General features: G+C 39.6%; 1 protein-coding gene across 1 annotated transcript in view; it reads right to left on the bottom strand.

Annotated features, from left to right (window-relative positions):
- The window catches only part of LOC143022165 (hemolymph clottable protein-like), a 43,633-nt gene that overhangs the window by 2,735 nt on the left and 23,853 nt on the right, over positions 1-17,045 (bottom strand). The window contains exons 22-30 of the mRNA XM_076180255.1: positions 16,364-16,473; positions 12,665-12,783; positions 11,334-11,461; positions 10,737-10,857; positions 6,106-6,278; positions 5,680-5,823; positions 3,263-3,409; positions 3,024-3,157; positions 1,957-2,134 (exon numbers count right to left, since the gene is read on the bottom strand). Coding sequence (XP_076036370.1) covers positions 1,957-2,134; positions 3,024-3,157; positions 3,263-3,409; positions 5,680-5,823; positions 6,106-6,278; positions 10,737-10,857; positions 11,334-11,461; positions 12,665-12,783; positions 16,364-16,473 — 1,254 coding nt within the window. The remainder of the gene's footprint in view (positions 1-1,956; positions 2,135-3,023; positions 3,158-3,262; positions 3,410-5,679; positions 5,824-6,105; positions 6,279-10,736; positions 10,858-11,333; positions 11,462-12,664; positions 12,784-16,363; positions 16,474-17,045) is intronic.

Below are 17,045 nucleotides of genomic sequence, written 5' to 3'. Positions count from 1 at the left end.
TGGGTGGTGTTTTGGGTTCTAGCATAGAAATGTGTAGTGTGTACCATCATTTTCAGGTGTTGTTGTTGTTGTTCCCTAGATTGTCTGTCCGAGCAGTCCTGTCTCCCCAAGGAATGCCACAACCGGAACAGGGTTTTCCCACAAATCCTTTATAGAGTGTATGTTGTGTTGTTTGCGTGCGTGATTGTGTATAATGCAGTCTTCCATTATGTGTTGAATAGTATGGGGTGAAGTGTTACATCCTGGGCAGTTGTCCACAATGCGGTCATCCAGCCTCTTCTGGTAGCTTAGAAGGGCTGGGTGGTGGCCCCACTGCAGTATGGCCCAGTGGACTGTCCTTTCATGGGAGAGAGGATTCAGAGGGATGGATATCAGGGGGTCTGGCATGCAGCAATGTGTTGTCTTTTAGTGTGTTAATGGAGCAGTGAGTGATATGATTATGAATATGTTTCCAGAGGCTGGTATTTGGTGGTTGTGGAAGTCGAGTATTTGTATGTGATATAGGTATTTGGGTGTTTTTTATGTTTCTTGGTGTGTGTGGGTGTTCTGCTATGTAGTTCAGCAGGTGTGTTGTGTTTGTGGAGGCTGTAGCAAGTGTTTGTGTGCCTCTCATGTCAAGGGATCCTTGACTTTGAGGTGTTGTCCCCTGGGGAGGGTTGTAGTTTCTGTTTGCAAGTGTCCAATCAATTGGAGTGGTTTTGGTGCAGATAGAGTTGAATCAATTGTGCTAAGATGGATTAGGTTTACAGAAAGAATGAGGCATGGGAATAGTGGGTCTCCTGCAAGAGAAACCTGAGGCAACAGACTGATGTACTGAAAGAATGAATGAAGAAAGACTAATGAAAGAAAATAAAGAAAAATGTACAGAAAGTAGAAGTAGAAGCAGTAAGTTTGAGGAGACCAAGAATGAGGTGGATAGATGTGGTGACAGGAGCACTGGATGCAAGAGAAATGTCTGTCAAGCAAAGGAAAGAAAGTACCAAAGATGGGTGTGAATGGAGAATGGTTGTAAACAGATGAGGAAGTGATGCAGCTTAAGGGGATGTTCATGTCTGGTTTGTAAATTTCTGGAGTAGATAAGGTAGAGAGGATTCTTAAGCCGCATCCACACTTGTTGCATTTTCACGTGTCATGTCACTTTACGTAGCAGTGTGGATGGGAAAGCATTGCACCATGATGTATACAGCTCTCTATACATGGTACTCACATAGCCTGTATTCAAACCAATAACTAACAATACGTGACGGTGTAACGTTTTCCCGTCCACACTGCTACACAAAGTGATACAATACGTGGAAATGCAACAAGTGTGGACATGGCTTTATACAATTAAGTGGTGGGAGTGAACTAGCTTTAGCTGTTGGGCTTTGATGTAGAAGTGCTGTCTTGCTGTACTCACCAAATAGTGTAGTGGGAGAAAGAAATGACATTTCATCCACGAGATGTTAAGATGCGAGGGACAGTGAATAAAGGGTGGGTGTATGGTTTGACTTGGCCACCCTTCTTATAAGGGGAAAGGGCCTTTTGGTGTATGTATATAAGTACACCAATGTGTTGAATGAGGTGGCTTTCATAAAATGCTAAATAAGTATATATAAACCTTCATGGAGTAATATTCTTCTCTTGTTATAAATAAATGTTGACATAACATAACATATTATTTGTTTGTTATTATTTGTCTGTGTTTATTATTTGCTTGATTTTCATTTATTATTATTTATCTGTCAATTTATTATTATTTACTATATACCTGTTTAATTATTATTTAACTATACCTATGCATTTATTTATTTTATTTATTATTTATATTATTATAATTCCTATTTATTTATTTTTTATCTATTTATCATTATTATATATTTTTTTGCATCCGAGCTAGTTATGGACCAAAAGGTCTCCTGTTGGCATGCTCCACCTTTGTAATCTTTTGTAATCATAAGCCAATTTTTCACTAACATGATCTTCGTAGATATGGCAGAGATTGAGGGGAAGCATCTTGTCGCCGCTGATGTGGCGGTGATCAGGATCAAGTGATACGTATTGATCAATTATTTTAGGTACATTGAGGTGGTCGATAACGGAGACATCTGTGGGTCTGTGAACCCAGACGGTCCAGAGATTAGTGTCGATGGACCTGTTGGAAAAAAAAAAAAGATTCTTGCAGTGCATGGGAAAAACTGTAGAATGGAATGATCAAATACTAGTGATTAGGATATAAAGGTGTCAGGGGTCAAATGAAGAATTGTCACCCCAGAATGCCCACATGAAGAATCATCACCCCAAAGATTATATTAGGTTAGGGTTAGGTTTGGTTAGGTTAGGTTGAATGAGGGTTATGCTTATTGTTATTAACTTATACAACCGAAGAATTGTAAACCCAGGATGGCCCACATAAAGATTTGTCACCCTAGGATAGCCCACATAAAGAATTGTCACCCTGGTCTTCTCAAGTTCACTCCATCTACATCTGCTTTCCATACTTTTTGTTTGTCTTTCATCACTTGTTCTTTCCACATAACCAAACTATTTCCACCCTGTCTCTCTCCCACACATTTATCACTTTATTCATCTTCATAACACCCACCAAACATCTTAAAAACTTCATCTCAGACATATTAGGGGTCTTCATTTTTACCTTTTTCAAATTCCAAGTTTTTTCTCCTTACAAGCACCATGAGTACAATCAGGAGAGATCTGAAAAAGAATAGCTTCTCACGCAGAGTGGTAGATATCCGGAACAAATTAAATGAGGAAATAGTGAGTGCAAAAACTATACAAGAATTTAAGAGCAAACTGGATGGTGAAAGATACAAAAGTGGGTCACAACGAGCATCGCTCTCTTCCTGTAAAATACAACTAGGTAAATACAACTCCCTCATATAACCTTCTCTTGTGTTCATCCCCAGATACCTATTTCTCATAACACTTCTCATTCCCTACAGATGTTTACTTGCTTTTCCATACATGATAAAAAATCAATCGACATTCTTCCATCATCACCATAACACTGCTTAATAACTAACCTGGTGGCTGTGATGTCAACCTCTCTTGGAGGGTTCTCAGCATGGCAGTAGTTGTGGGTGACATGCGGGAACAAAAGGGATTGTACCAAGTCATTCGCATGATAAGTGAGGTTTGTCAGTGGCAGACATTCCATCTATAAGAAAAGAACAGTGATATGAAAGTCTCTTGAGAGCAAGAATGAAATAATATGTATTCATTCATTCCCAGGAAAAGAAGGATGTTATGTTCCAACACTGACCAAGTCTTCATCCCAGTTGATGTGAATGTGGGCTTTGTCGTGCACAGCCAGGGCATGTTTGTTGACCATCAAATCACTTGCACAGTATTCAGATGCCAGAACTGACAAGATATTGTCCTTTCGAAGCTGACTCATATCCACAGAAACCTGAAAAGAGTCGTATCTCGTAAACACTAGGTAGGTTGAAGCTAAGTATGATTAATTGGAAAGTAGGAGACAGGACCCTATGAATATTTGTTTATTTGTTTGTTATTATTTGTTTGTTTATTATTAATTGCTTGATTTTTATTAATTATTAGTTATCTGTCAATTTATTATTATTTATTATTTACCTGTTTATTATTTAACTATACCTATGCATTTATTTATTTTATTATCATTTATATTATTATAATTTTTATTTATTTTTCTTTTATTTATTTATCATTATTATAATTTTTTCCGCATGTGACCTAGTTATGGACCAAAAGGTCTCCTGTCAGCATGCTCCTCCTTTGTAATCCTTTGTTCCTTTTCTGTATAATACAATTAGGTAAATACACTCACACCACAAGTAGGTACCCACCACTAGTCTTGTAATTACAGAACTGCAGTGCAAACAGTAGAATACACTATTAAGCACAATTGACAATAGGTGGGTGACCACAAACAAAAACTCCTTAATGGGTTTTTGTATTGTAAAATTTCTTCCTTGAAAGTTTACAATCGGTACCTAACATTTTCCCACACCTTTACAACTAAATAGCTTTTACCTAAGGTTGGGTTTATGATTCTTTCTATGTACCGGTATGCACTAGTATAAGCCAAATGATCTCATATCTGAGGTGTCAAACATCTTTGGCCAGTGAAACTCAAAAGTAGCTTTTACATAAACATTTGCCTATTTAGAGTATAACCCTTAAATTGTATTTAACTAAATCATTCAGACTATCATTCTGGAACAAAGAAGGGAAAGAGGAGACTTACTATCTATAGAATAATGAAAGGAATGGAAATCTTAGATAAGAATGACTTATTGAAATGGGATACTGGAAAAATGAGAGGACATGAAAAGAAACTAAAAAAAGATAATTACAGAAAAGATCTAAAAAAAAAAAATAACAGCTTCCCACACAGAGTGATAGATACTTGGAACAAATTAGATAAAACAACAGTGTGTGCAAACACTATTCAAGATTTTAAGAAAAAACTTGATGCTGAGAGATACAAAGACGGGTCACCACGAGCATAGCTCCCCTTCCCGTATAATACAACTAGGTAAATACATATTCTCATAGCATGTAAATATTTGTTTTTTATATAACCAGCATCATGTAAAGTCTATTTAACACATTAAACACAATATCTACCTGCAAACTCATATGAACTTGTATATTTCTAAGTAATGGTGTTTGGAGTACTGTACCTTCCATAATTATATATACTGTACATTATTTTTCTTTTTTTAAATATTCTGTAGCATATTATTTATGTCATATTTAATCTAGAATTATTTATGGTGATATTATAGGTAAATGTGTAAAATACAGTACTCCTTATATGTGAGAGTGTTATCATATGTAAGGTCACTGTATAAGATTTCTCCCAGTGTGCAGAAAAATCCAATTACCAGAAGATGTGAAAGTCCCATAGATTTCGGATGATGGGGGTTTTACTGTACCAAGGCCAAGCACTCCTGGGGTAACTGTGGCTTCCATTTATTTTTCATTTGATTGTATTTTATTTTATCAACACTCCCTCCCATAAATTGAGTGTTCTTTTGTATGTGGTGTAACTTGTAACTTGATTCCACCTTTCAGCATTATCTTAAGTTGGTGTAGTTATTAGTGCACAATAATTTATCAATGAAAAATAATTTTCACTCTAAAAAAAGTACAAAATGAAGAAAGGTAACTGGGGAAATTGGCATAGCAACAGATCTGAAAAAATGCTGGGAAAGATGTTTATGTTAGACTACCTCAACTATATATCTAGTGTGTACATAAGGAAAGAATTCCTAATCATTCCTCCTTTTACATCCATATCTCAGGGACACAGAAGAGACCTGAAAAAGAATAGCTTCCCACACAGTGATTGATGTGTAGAATAAACTAAACAGAGAAACAGTGAGTGCCAAAACTATACATGATTTTAAGAATAAACTGGATGTGGAGAGATACAAAAACAGGTCATTACGAGCATAGCTCTCTTCCCGTAAAATACAACTTGGTAAATATATTTGGTTAGTTCAACTATATACCAAGTGTATAAGGAAAGTGTTACTGATGTTCTTTTGGCCTAATCTCCTATACCCCATGAGAAAGATAATATCAGTAGATCCTCTGAAAACCTTAGGGGAAATTAATTTTACATTGGGCCTAGTATATACCCAGTGTATATGTATATTTTTTCTATTCATATCTCCTATTTTTGCTTACCTCAGACTGCAGAATAGCAGGCCCAGTGCAGCTTCCTACACGCAATTCGAGATCTAGTTTTCCCATGAGATCATGCTCAAGGGTGTCAGAGAGATCCATCATGTGAGATAGATATGGGTGTAAAGACTTCATATCGATGCACATCTGGTAGAAAGGAGGAAGTTTAATAACAAATTCACATATGAGTTGAACTTGAGACTAAAATAAACTGAACACTTAATCAGAATAGCCTGAACACTTTTAGTCTTTACTGAATGCCACAATGAATTTCATTATTGTAAATGTAACAAAAATAGCAATAATGTATTATCAATCACTATGTGTAGATAGGGAGGTCTTACAGAACTGCTTAGGGGAAGGACAAACTCCTTACATGACCCTTGAAATAATAACTCACAGTATGACAGCAAAAGATTAGACCCTTACTCGGTGTTTTGTCTCGATGTCAGTGCCTGAGAGCACAGTCACCTGTGCCTCTGATAGGATTTTTTCTAAGTCTCCAGTAATCTCACCACTGATCCATGTCAGCACTGTATCATACCTATAGATCAATGATCCACTGAATTCAAATCTGCTGCTGATACTTTGCACATGTGTAGCTGGTGGAAGGACAAAACAGATTAATGGCATAGACTTGGAGCCATGACTTAAAATTTAAGGGGACTATTTATGTTAAAGGGGGCTTCATCTTTTTTATATTTTTCTTTTTACACATTTCTACCTGAACATCTTGTATGAACATGTAATGAAGTATGGTCCTATGTTCTTATGCATGTCAAAGATGACTAAATGGGACAGCGAGGGGACTAGGAACACCCCACTCTCTATTTTCCTCCTAAAAAAAAGTAAGCATTAGAGAGTCTGGGAGGAGGACTCCAACTAGAAACATAGTACTTGAATCATTAGATGGTTATGGATGTGATATAGATGATAGTACAAGGGAAAAAGATTGATGGTATATTTGTGAGAGGAAAAATGGATGTGTTAGCATTGATTGAAATTTAATTGAAAGGGAGGAGTGAGTTTAAGTTTGGGAGTGTGATGGGATGGGGCATTAGGAATGACAAATGGGTTGGAAGGAGGGAAGAAGTGGTACTGCTGGTAAGTGATGAGACAGAAAAGTGTATATTGGAGTGGAAGGAAATAAGCATCTTTAAGGATAATGTGAGTGAAGCTAAAATTGGGATGGGGGATGTGGGCTTTTATGAATGAGTGCATAGAGGGTTTAGGAAGAAATGTCAATGTAATAGTACTGGGAGACCTTAATGCTAGAGTGGGAAATGGTCCAATCGATGGAGTGGTTGGGAAGTGTGGAGTTCCAGGAAAGAATCGTAGTGGAGAGTTGATGGTGGAAATGTGTCTAGAAAGAGAGTTGATGATAGCAAATACAGTGTTTCGGAAGAAAGTCAAGCATAAGTACACATGGGAGAGGGTGGTGGAGGGAAGGGTGGTAGATAGAGCGCTAATGGATTATGTAGTGGTAAATAGGATTATGATAGGAAGAGTTAAGGATGTACATGTGCTAAGGGGAGAGGGTGGGGGAATATCAGATCATTTTTTGGTGGAAGGTAAGTTGAGAGTGGAGGATAGATGGAGAAGGAGGAAAGGGACAAAAGGTAGGGAGGTTCTTAGAGTGAACTCCTTGAATGAAAAGGAAAAGGAGAAGGAGTACGAAAAGAAGCTGAAGGAGGAGTGGGAGGGAGTAAAGGATAGAGCAGAGATGGGTGTGGAGGAGGAATGGGGATGGTTCAAGGAGGGAGTCTTAAAGTGTGCAAGGATGGTGTGTGGAACAAGAAGGACAGGGGGAAATAGAAGAAAGGGTAGTGAATGGTGGGATGAGGAAACAAAGAAGGTTGTAGAAGAGAAGAAGCGAGCATTCACAGATTGGTTACAAAAGAGGACAGGGGAGTCATATGAGACGTACAAAGAAAAGAAAAGAGAAGTAAAGCAAAAGGTAAAGGAGGCAAAGAGGAGAGCAGATGTGAAATGGGGTAGGAGTATGACAGAAAATTTTGAAAGTAATAAAAAGATGTTTTGGAAAGAAATTAAGAGAGGAAGAGGAGGCGAATCAAGTAGGGAAGAAAAGGTAAAAGGTACAGATGGAGAGTTGATAATGGAAGAGATGGCAGTGAGGGAAAGATGGGCAGAATATTTTAGGGAGTTGCTGAATGTGAAGGAGGATAGGGAAGGAAAGATAGCTGCAGTGGGAAATACGAAGAAAATGAGAGTGATGAGTGAGGAGAATGGAGGAGAAATAAGGAAGGATGAGGTGAAGGCAGTTGTAAAGATGATGAAAGCAGGTAAGGCACCTGGTCTGGATGGATGTCATGCAGAATGTCTGAAAAAGGGAGGTTCAGTGATGGTGGACTGGTTGGCGAGATTATTTAATGTTTGCTGGAGAGAGGGTAGAGTACCGGAGGACTGGAGTAGTGCCTGTATAGTTCCTCTTTACAAGGGAAAAGGGGACAAGTGTGAATGTAGTAATTTCAGAGGGATTAGCCTGTTGAGTGTAGTAGGGAAGGCTTATGGGAGAATCTTAATTGAGAGGATTAGGAGAGGAACAGAAGGAGTAATTGGTGAGGAACAGTGTGGTTTTAGGACGGGTAGAGGTTGTGTAGATCAGATCTTTGTGGTAAGACAGATATGTGAGAAAGCTATAGGAAAGGGGAAGGATGTTTTTTGGGCTTTTATGGATCTGGAAAAGGCTTATGATAGGGTAGACAGAAAGGCACTGTGGGAGGTTATGCAGATTTATGGGATAGGAGGAAAGCTTTTGGGAGCTGTCAAGAGTTTTTATGTGAGTAGTAGAGCATGTGTTAGGATTGGAAATGGAGAGAGTGAGTGGTTTGAAGTAAAGGTGGGACTTCGTCAAGGATGCGTTATGTCGCCCTGGCTGTTCAACTTATACATGGATGGGGTGGTGCGAGAGGTGAATGCTAGGGTAGTGAGTCAGGGATTGGAGATGGTTAAAGAAAATGGAGAAAAGTGGGAGGTGAGCCAGCTGTTGTTTGCGGACGATACTGCGCTTGTGGCAGGGTCAGAGGAGGGATTGAGGAAGCTGGTGGCAGAGTTTGGGAGAGTATGTGATAGAAGAAAGCTAAAGATAAATGTGGGTAAAAGTAAGGTGATGAGATGTACAAGGGGTGAAAGTGGCAGTAGACTGGAAGTGAACATTAAGGGAGAGCGACTGGAGGAAGTGGATAGTTTTAGATACTTGGGTGCAAGTGTAGCAGGAAAAGGTGGAGTGAAGGTGGAGGTAGAATGTAGATTGAGAGAAGCGAGTAAATGCCTTGGTGGTTTAAAGAGTGTAATGAGAAATAGACATTTGGGAATGGATGCGAAGAGGAGACTGTATGAAGGAGTGATTGTGCCAACAGCACTGTATGGGGCAGAAACGTGGAACATAAGAGAAGAAGAGAGAAGGAGTTTGAATGTGTTTGAGATGAGGTGTCTGAGAAGTATGGCGGGGGTTACTAGGCTAGATAGAGTGAGAAATGAGGAGGTGAGGAGGAGAACAGGGGTGAAAAAGGATTTGGGAGAGAGGGTTGATGAAAGAATATTAGGATGGTTTGGACACATGGAAAGAATGAGTGAAGAAAGACTAGTAAAAGAGGTATGGAAGGCAGATGTGGAGGGAGTGAACATGAGGGGACGTCCTAGGATGAGGTGGATGGATGGGGTGAAGGGGGCTTTGGGGAAGAGGGGAATGTCTGTTGAGGAAGGAAGGGAGAGGACGGAAGACAGAGGTGAGTGGAGAATGGTTGTATATGGATGATGTTGTGACTGCATGAGGAGAAATGGGCGGGGGGGTGGGGTAGTATGTGTGAGTAAATTTTGACGCAGCCCGAAGGGATTTCTCCCCGTCCTCTCCTTATATGCAAAGGGGGACGGAGAGGGGGGGTCGCCAATTAAATGAAGCGGCCTTGCTGTGGATGTACTGTGTCTTGCGACACTGCTTCTGACCCAGGGCGGTGGGCGGGGTGCAGGGATGTCCCGTCATCCAGGAGGTGCTCAGATGAGAGGAAGGGTGGGAGGGGTGTGGAGTGTATTTGGGGATGAAATGGGTGGGAGTGTTTTTATGCCTTTCCCTTTTTGGCTACCTCCCTTGGAAGGGGGAAAAAGCCTTGGTATATGTATGTATGTATACAGTACTGGTAGTATAAAAAAAAGTGAAGAGGAGAGGGAGGCTTTTCAGGACACCATCTAGCCTTAAACAATATTAACACAGAATAGGCATGGCCACAGATTTAAACTGCCCCAGAAGACAAAGAACACTTCATACTACAATGACTAAAACTAACAGTCCCCAGACAATATCTCTACCCTAAGTGACTTATGGTGCCACCTAGGGGCTGTTGCTGGTTTCCTGAAGACTGCTGGTCTTCTACAAAAGAGACCAGGGACAATGGATTGAGAGACACTTGAAAGAGTTCTAAATGTTAATATTTTCAGGGACGAGAGTAGAGGTCTGTTAGATCATTAATGAAAGGGAAATCGAGTGTAGAGGAGAAGTGGAAGAGGAAGAGAGAAAGGTAGAGGAATGCTAAGGGTAAACAAATTAAATGAGAATGATGAAGAAAAAAGAATACCAGGAGAGGCTGAAAGAAATGTTGTAGATGATAAGAGATGGGTCTAACTAATGCTAGAGTTTGATAATTACCTCTGCACTTCTATTTGTAACCATCCTAGCAATGAAACCTAATGCTCTTTTAGCTTTATTCCTAGTACTAATGCACTGTTTCCTGGATTTAAAGTCAGGATTCACCAGAACTCCCAAGTCTCTCTCACACTCAGAGTTCTCTAAAAACATGTTATCTAAGCTATATCTGTTTTCAGAGTTGTGTAGCCCTATGTTTAACATGCAGCACTTTGAGATATTGAAGTCCATTTGCCATTTTACCAACCATGTGAACAATATGTTAAGATTATCCAGCAGAATCTCAGTAGCATCACCTGACCTAATTAGGCACCCTATTTTAAGGTGATGGCAATTTTTTTTACAGTCTTGCTCAAATCTAAATTTGGTATAGTGATTACATATAATGTTTAATACTTACACTCCATCTGCTGGTGGTGCTTCTTTATCTTGTCCATGCGTTCCTGAGAGGAATCAAGGGTGCTGTATTGACTGCCATCTTCACTTTGGGACTGCTGCTGTTGGCTGCCAAATTCTGCCTCCTGTTTGATAAAACAATTTCTGTAAAACTACTATATAGTTCCCAGCTCTCTCTTTTACTCTCCTTTCTTTCCCCACTCCCACACTTTCCCCTATATCTCTCTCTCTCTCTCTCTCAATGTCTCTCAGCCTTTACTTTTGACAAATGGATGCACTGTGCTTATCTGCTGAACAGTATAAGTATCTATATCTTTTAAGTTGATTATATTTTAACTGAGTTATTTCTTTCTTTGTAAATATGGAATGAAAATTTAGCTGTACACTTTCATCATGTTACCTTAATGAATTTTACATTTTACTTAACTTTCTCATTATATGTCCAACGAAGAAACACTATATACTAATAGGCATTACCACAATATTTCTTCCTTGAGTGACTTATGGGCTTGCCTAGGGGCCATTGCGTGTTATCTGGGGACCATGGGTCTCCTGCAAGAGAGACCTGGGAGAACAGACTGACAGAATAATAATCATCTACCTGGAACTGCTGGAAGTCTTCCACATCACCGTAGTCACCAGATTGTTGGGAGAGTTTATCCTGGCCATACTGGGTAAAGTCTCCTTGGCTGACCTGTGAAAAGGCATCCTCCTCTTTCTCTGTCGTGACTGCATGAATAAGAGAGAAAGATGGCAATGATGAAAGAAGCAAAGTTATTAATCCTACCAATACACTTCCTGACTGTTATGCATAGTTGTGCAATAATTGAATTGGTGTCATGCACACTGAAATTTTACTGTTCATTCTAATTTGCAAAATACAGGTGTTTTGGCTGACATACATCAGCCCTGACATTTTGTGTAGAGTAATAAAAGTTCCAAAAGTGAATGGGAAAAATTAGAGGAAACATTCCTTTTATAATGTATTTCATTCTGCCGGAAGGCAATTTTATGCAGCTGAAAAATGCACTCCAAAGGTGCCAACTATCAAAGGATTACAAAAGATTACAAAGGTGGAGCATGCCAACAGCAGACCTTTTGGTCCATAACTAGGTTGGATGCGAAAAAAAAATATATGATAAAAATAAATGAATAAAAATTATAATAATATAAATAATGATAAATAGAATAAATGCATAGGTATGGTTGAATAATAGAAAACAGGTAGATAGTAAATAATAATAAATTGACATATAACTAATAATAAATGAAAATCAAGCAAATAAACAGACAAAAAATATAAAATAAGTGACAGTCATTACAGCATCTTGCTTAGATGTTTATCTAAATGAATCTTAAAGCTTCGAACTGAACTACATTGCACTGCCTCTGCAGTAAGTTTATTCCATTTATTAACTACACATTTGGCAAAGTTGTTTCTACCAGCTGTGGGTTGAGAGAAAGTGGTGTTTGCCACAAGTAAATTATACATAACGGTCATCTGTGGTACTTAGGTTCAATATTCCAGTTGATAGGAGATACTGTTCACTTGAGCATTGTTTATGATGTAGAAATTATTCAGAAAAAGCAGAGTCCTTATATTCCTTAATAATGGTGATGATATGATTTAATGTCACAAATTCCTCCCATTGGAAAGCTAGGATGGTGCCCCTTATAGAGGACTTTGTAGTGTGGGATTTAATGAACCATGCCCTTGGTTCATCTTCACCGGTGGCAGGATTCCAACTGCCATCCCCTCCACCTTAGCCGCAAGTAATGACGCCCTAACCTGCTCAACCAGCAAGCTTCCCATTATTTGTGCTATTACTGTTACTATTTTTTTTTTAATAGTAATGGTAATAACACAAAGAATGGCAATTGGTGAGAGCAGTAGAATGGATGGATATGTTGAATCCATGACAAGAAACTCACCCACTGCAATGCTGGTGGTAAAGGTAGAGGTGTCAGAATGATCAGGATCAAAGGTAATACTATACTCGTAGTGTTGCAGTGTTGGGGAGAATCCATAGTAATACTTTCGTTCAGGAGGTCTGTCAATAAAAAGACAATGGTTATTATCCAGTCTTTAACTCTGTTCATTTGTCAAAGACAAGGTAGCACTAAAGAGATGTCATGTGCAGACTAATTATACTGATCAAGTGTCCTAGGAATAGGCCGCTATGGAATTACTGTTGATTTCTCTAAATACCAGACCACAGGCTAGGATCAGTGTAACGCCCTACCTCCTCCCATTTACAGGTACGTGAATACGCTCTGTAAGAGTAATAAAATCAAGTGGCGATATCTGAGATTTATATGAAATATTGATAATAGAGTAGATAGACATTAGCATTAAGGAGTTTAGACGAGTGTAACGCCCTACCTCCTCCCATTTACAGGGAGAAGAGGGTTGTTAAGGGAGTGTAAACACAGACCACTTGTTGCTTAGAAGGGGGGAGTTAGACAAAGGTGTCACGTATATTCAATAGAATCCATTTCTTTTTTTTTTAGTGTAATTCTGACTGAGATCGTCCTCTCGTAAGAATACGTATTTTGAGGGCGATATCTATAATAGATTTAGATAGACAGACTGTGGCCAGAAGGTTGGAGCGTAATAACCACGCCCTCCATACGCGTTCGTGAACTTATGAATACCCACCGACTCGTAGTTCCTTAACTACGTCATATATCTACCTCGCACATTCGGGTACTTATACATTTCAATCTGCACTCAGTCTGTATGCAATATTGTCTAGTGGAAAATATCCACAATATATTTTTGTATGTTTTTACTTTTCTACAACTGGGACATCATTGTTGTAGTGTCAAGATGTCTTAGGATTAAGGCATACTTGTATTGTGTATTTAGTTGTAACACGCCTATATTCTTTATAAATGTGTAAGGTTAGTCTTAGGATTAAGGGATACATGTAGTGCATATGTAGTTGCAAAGAGGAAATTTTAGCAACAACCAGGTGAAGGAACTTAATGTTGACTTAAAGGGAGGATAAAGACATACAGAACAGTCTAGGAGAGAGGTTATACACGATGGTTAGCGAGGACTCTCATTTGGAGTAGTATGGGTAAATGGGGAAATTCTTTAGTTCGAGTTGGGATCATGAACCCAACTCAATTCACAATTGCCCGCTTGACAGGGGTGTAAGACTTCAGGACCTGGTGGTCAATCGCCGATTGCCCAGAAGTGAGCCCACAGTAGGAGAAGTGTGCCACCCATGGGGCGAAACCACAAGAGAGAGTCGTGGCTTAGCTCGGTCGTAGCGGCTATGCATGTCCAGTCAAGTAGTATGTAAGAGGTCAATTGGGGAACCCAGCCAATACGAAGACTGATGGGAAAAGTCCAAGGAGATATCCACAGTGAATCGGTGTACCCCTGGGTCACCTGAGTTTCGTACACCTACGAGTGTGCTGAGGGGAGAGACCCTCGTTGAGCTATCAAGAAGGGTAATCACTCTCTGATGACGGGATGTAGTTTTCATTTCAGGGGGGATTTGAACCACACCAAGTGGAATCCTTCACGTGATGTTGCGGAATTTTTCTTACAGGGGGGCGTAGGGCCGTGTAAGGCCAGTTTTTTTTTTAAGGAATATTATTTTCGTAATTGCGTTTTATTCTTAGTGTAGTGCGTACGGGCGTAATGTAGCTCCGCCCACCCGTGACGTCACTAAGACGCGTTCGGACGGAGGCGTAGATTAGAGCAATTAACATTAAGAGGATTAGGAAAAATTCCAAACCTCCAGTTCAGGATCCCACTTGAGGAATAGTTAGGGATAGATTTTAGCAGCTATGGGTTACATAGAGAGGTGAAATGAAGTTTCACTATATAACGTAAGAGGGGGAGTTGGTAGATTTACGCAGGGATGCGAACGTAGAGGTTGGCCCACTGTCCCGTTATGCGTAGCTAGGATCAGTGTAACGCCCTACCTCCTCCCATTTACAGGTACGTGAATACGCTCTGTAAGAGTAATAAAATCAAGTGGCGATATCTGAGATTTATATGAAATATTGATAATAGAGTAGATAGACATTAGCATTAAGGAGTTTAGACGAGTGTAACGCCCTACCTCCTCCCATTTACAGGGAGAAGAGGGTTGTTAAGGGAGTGTAAACACAGACCACTTGTTGCTTAGAAGGGGGGAGTTGGGCAAAGGTGTCACGTATGTCCAATAGAATCCATTTCTTTTTTTTTGAGTGTAATTCTGACTGAGGTCGTCCTCTCGTAAGAATACGTATTTTGAGGACGATATCTATAATAGATTGAGATAGACAGACTGTGGCCAGAAGGTTGGAGCGTAATAACCACGCCCTCCATACGCGTTCGTGACCTACTTATGAGTTCCCATACCCACCGACTCGTAGTTCCTTAACTACGTCATATATCTACCTCGCACATTCGGGTACTTATACATTTCAATCTGCACTCAGTCTGTATGCAATATTGTCTAGTGGAAAATATCCACAATATATTTTTGTATGTTTTTTTACTTTTCTACAGTTTAATAATTAATCCACAGAAAAACCTAACCTACATTCTTTCATTACCCAACTGGGACATCGTTGTTGTAGTGTCACGGGAGGCTACTCGCTACCCAGAACCGACCCCTAACGACCTGAGAGGGAGGAGACGTTTGATAGACAGGATTAACTAATGGTTCCTTCATTGATCACACATATCCTTATAAGCGATTGGGTGGTGGCAGCGTATACCTTTTTTTTTAATTCCCAATCCGTACTTATATGGATATTGTTGATCACTCTCATTCGAGGAGCTCTTGGTCGAACCCTAGTCAGACGAGGCGCCTCAACCACCTCGCCCTTCCACCCCTCAGTTATAAGACCTTGATAAAAGTCGTTCGAGACGCTGCTCGCCGTTACATTAGTGGAGACGGCACTACAACAGTGATGCCATAAAAGAACTCTCTTCATTTATTTTGACTTTATGGTCAACAGTTTACATAATTTTTTTTACTGATGTGCCAGGTTACTGAAAAACAGTTGAGGCACTTTAAAACAGCATGATGATTATCCAGAAAGCATGAAGGTATGATTGACACCATATAGCTTTGTTCAGGATAATACCAGGACAGTACTCCCCTGAAGAGCTGCCTCCAGAATGAAAATGTTAAAATGATCTCAAATAACTCAAGGATCCCAGTGACAACTAATTAGTTGTGGCAAATGCCAGACTGGTGGCCTAATCAGAAGCATGTGAATTTTGTATTTACCTAGTTGTATTTTGCGGGAGAAGAGCTATGCTCATAGAGACCCACAGCTGTATCTTTCTGCATCCAGTTCTTTCTTAAAGTCATGTATAGTTTTAGCACTCACTGTTTTCTCTTTCAATTTATTCCATGTACCTATCACTCAGTGTGGAAAGCTATTCTTTTTCAGATCTCTTCTGTAACTGTCCTTCTTAAGTTTCTTCTTGTGTCCCATTTAAGTAGATCATCCCTGTCAAGTCCCACATTTCTCTGATTCATAGCAGTGAGGGTGACCTGCTCCTCAACAGTCCAAAAAAGACAGGACAAGGTGATAACTTCTGTCACATTTGTACCACCTGGTGTATGGTTCCCATCACCAGCATCTCAGACTAAAAGGAATTAGTATACTCACGCAGAGAGGAAATGAACAAGGGATGGAAAGTTGAAAGGCGACTCAAAGTCACCCTCCCACTCAAGATTGAGGGCCATGCCTGTGTACTGTTTGCCTAAATCATGGTGATCCTGCCAAGAGTGAGGAGAAAAATGTAATGGAATACAGGACAAGAATAAATAGCTCATAATACCCTATTATTATGTAAGCCTAGTTTATAAAACTAACTTTCATACAGTGAGACCTCTCATTAACGGACGTTAATTAGCTGTGTTTGCGGTGATTTTGCAGTGTTTTTGGTGCTGTTGTTTAGTGCGTGCAATCACCATGCCACCCAAAAACCACTCCAAATCAACGGATTATTCACATCAACGGACACCGTTACCCCCCTTTTAGTCCGTTAATGAGAGGTAGTACTGTAATTCAAAATGTTTTCCTGGCCTCTGCAAGCTATTTCTAGTTAAATGCAATTGATCAATCAATCCAATACCTAGGTCTCTCATGCAAGAGACCCACAGCCACCAGATTGGTTCACAAGGGAAATAACCATTTAAGACCAAGCACTTTCATACTCTGAAGATACCCTAATTAGTCAAAAGTGCTTGGTCTTATCTTATTATTGCCTGTGTGTTTTTTCTGTATTTCCAGAATCACACATGTATGTGACTTTTGCTTCATATATTTATATATATATATATACACT

The sequence above is a fragment of the Oratosquilla oratoria genome, chromosome 44, assembly GCF_046742065.1.
Source record: "Oratosquilla oratoria isolate Oo_2021 chromosome 44, ASM4674206v1, whole genome shotgun sequence".
Taxonomy (NCBI): domain Eukaryota; kingdom Metazoa; phylum Arthropoda; class Malacostraca; order Stomatopoda; family Squillidae; genus Oratosquilla; species Oratosquilla oratoria.
This window is presented reverse-complemented; position numbering and strand designations above follow the sequence as displayed.